At 50.1% G+C, this 1,936-nt stretch overlaps 1 protein-coding gene across 1 annotated transcript in view; it reads right to left on the reverse strand.

The window, feature by feature from the left end:
- Positions 1-1,484: 1,484 nt before the first annotated feature.
- The window catches only part of VOLCADRAFT_96696 (uncharacterized protein), a gene marked incomplete at both ends in the record, with an annotated part of 8,936 nt that continues 8,484 nt past the window's right edge, over positions 1,485-1,936 (reverse strand). The window contains one exon of the mRNA XM_002955743.1: positions 1,485-1,548. Coding sequence (XP_002955789.1) covers positions 1,485-1,548 — 64 coding nt within the window. The remainder of the gene's footprint in view (positions 1,549-1,936) is intronic.

Here is a 1,936-nt window from a genome sequence, read left to right on the forward strand (position 1 = left end):
TATATATATCCAAATATATTAATGGCCGACCAACGCCCCCAGGAAATCTCCTAGAGGGTCAACAGCCTGAATTTCCCCCACTCCCCCCCGCCACTCCCCCCCACACATACACACACATATACACACGCAAACCCAATTGAAAATAACGTACATGCACTGCAGATTCCGTACATGCACTGCAGATTCACATGTGCATTTTGATGTGAAGATATATTATATATATGATGCCCATTGATATACAAACATTATTTACCGTATTCCCATGCATGCGTACATACATACATACATCTACCACCCTGTAACAACATACATACATCTGCATCTGCCGACACGTACGGTCCGTGCTGTGTTCGATGTATCTTTCACTTTCATTCGCGCCCTCTGCTCTCTACATACCCTCTCACTCAATATCATCATCCATACATTTCATGTAGATACCATTTCCCTGCTCCAAATCCTCCGCCCTCTGAAATCTTTACCAACATTACCAAGCTAGGAAATATCTCAAAAAAGATCGCATAAAAACTTGTTTAGGAAGGTACACATACATACATACATACGTACAGTCTCTCAGTCAGTCAAACAGCCAGCGATGGACCTCACACACACACACACACACATACACACACACACGTGCTGAGGTTGTTTTGTTTGAGGGCCTTGGTAGCCACCGCGTCCTCTTTATCCTCTCGACAAGACAAAAGCGGGAAACGGGGGGGGGTCGCACAGGCCCATGCGGTCGAGCAGTACCAGGGGACTGCGGGGACCCCTCACGCCCCTCCCCCCCCGCTGCTAGGGGGAGAGTGCTTCGGAGGGGGAACCGTTACCGTTGGGGATTTTACGGTTTGGAACCTCTGGCCAGCGTCCCAGGCCCGGATAGATATGTAACCAACACATAGACACATACATACATACATACTTAGGCACACATACAGATATACAGACATACAGCTCCTCCGCTGCAGTGCTGTGACGCTCCCCCTCCCCCCTACAGTACGACATTATACGACTCCAGCAGACACGTCCTGCGTAACAGGAAGCGGGTGCGTATGTATGTATGTATCTATAAAAAGGTGAGAAAGGAAGGAACGAGAAAGGCAGAGAAGGTCAGAAGAGAGAGCAGGCAGAAATCCGTTGTGATTGCCTATATAGTCGCACACGTTCCAGAAAATGCACAGGCGATGTAAAAGTGAATTTAATATTAAAAAAACATTTCAAAAATGAAGCACTACAGCAGCACACATCATCATCATCATCATCACCTCTTGTCACATCATCAACAAAAGCATTTATGAAACAAACCTCCCTATATAAAACCCTTGTGCAATTGTGAACAAACCTTTTCACCGTCCTCGACGCCGTCCCCCAAACTCTGCGTCCTCGGTGTGTATGTGGGATACCGCAATCGGCCGTACACTGCAGTACACACGTACTAACCGCCCAACCAACCTGCAGTACTTTCTTAGTCACGAGATCCGCGCTGATCATGGTGAGGGGGACCCCGTTGCCCGGGCGGGTGGACGCTCCCACGAGGTAGAGACCGCGAACCTGATCAAACCCCCGGATGAAAGCGGGGGGGGGGGAGGGGGGGGATGGAGGGGAAGAGAGAGGGGAAGGGGTAAAGAGAGGTGTGTTTCGGAGGGAAAGCTGTGTGTTTTGGAGGGAAACACAACAGGACACGACGGATGTTCGCCTCCGGCCCATCCAGCCGACACCCGGTGGTTGCCAACCAACTAAATAAACCACCTCTCGTCGTCGTCAAAAGCAAAACACATCACCGCACGCACATCACGCCACATCTGTAATCGCCCGACACCGACACTACCGACGCTATACCCGCAATTTCCCGGGCCCCCCGGCTCTACACATACATACATACACACACATACACACAGCTCAGAGCCCACCCCCAACCGCTACCTACCTGCTTATCAGA

This window comes from Volvox carteri (genome assembly GCF_000143455.1).
Source record: "Volvox carteri f. nagariensis unplaced genomic scaffold VOLCAscaffold_54, whole genome shotgun sequence".
In the NCBI taxonomy this organism is placed as follows: domain Eukaryota; kingdom Viridiplantae; phylum Chlorophyta; class Chlorophyceae; order Chlamydomonadales; family Volvocaceae; genus Volvox; species Volvox carteri.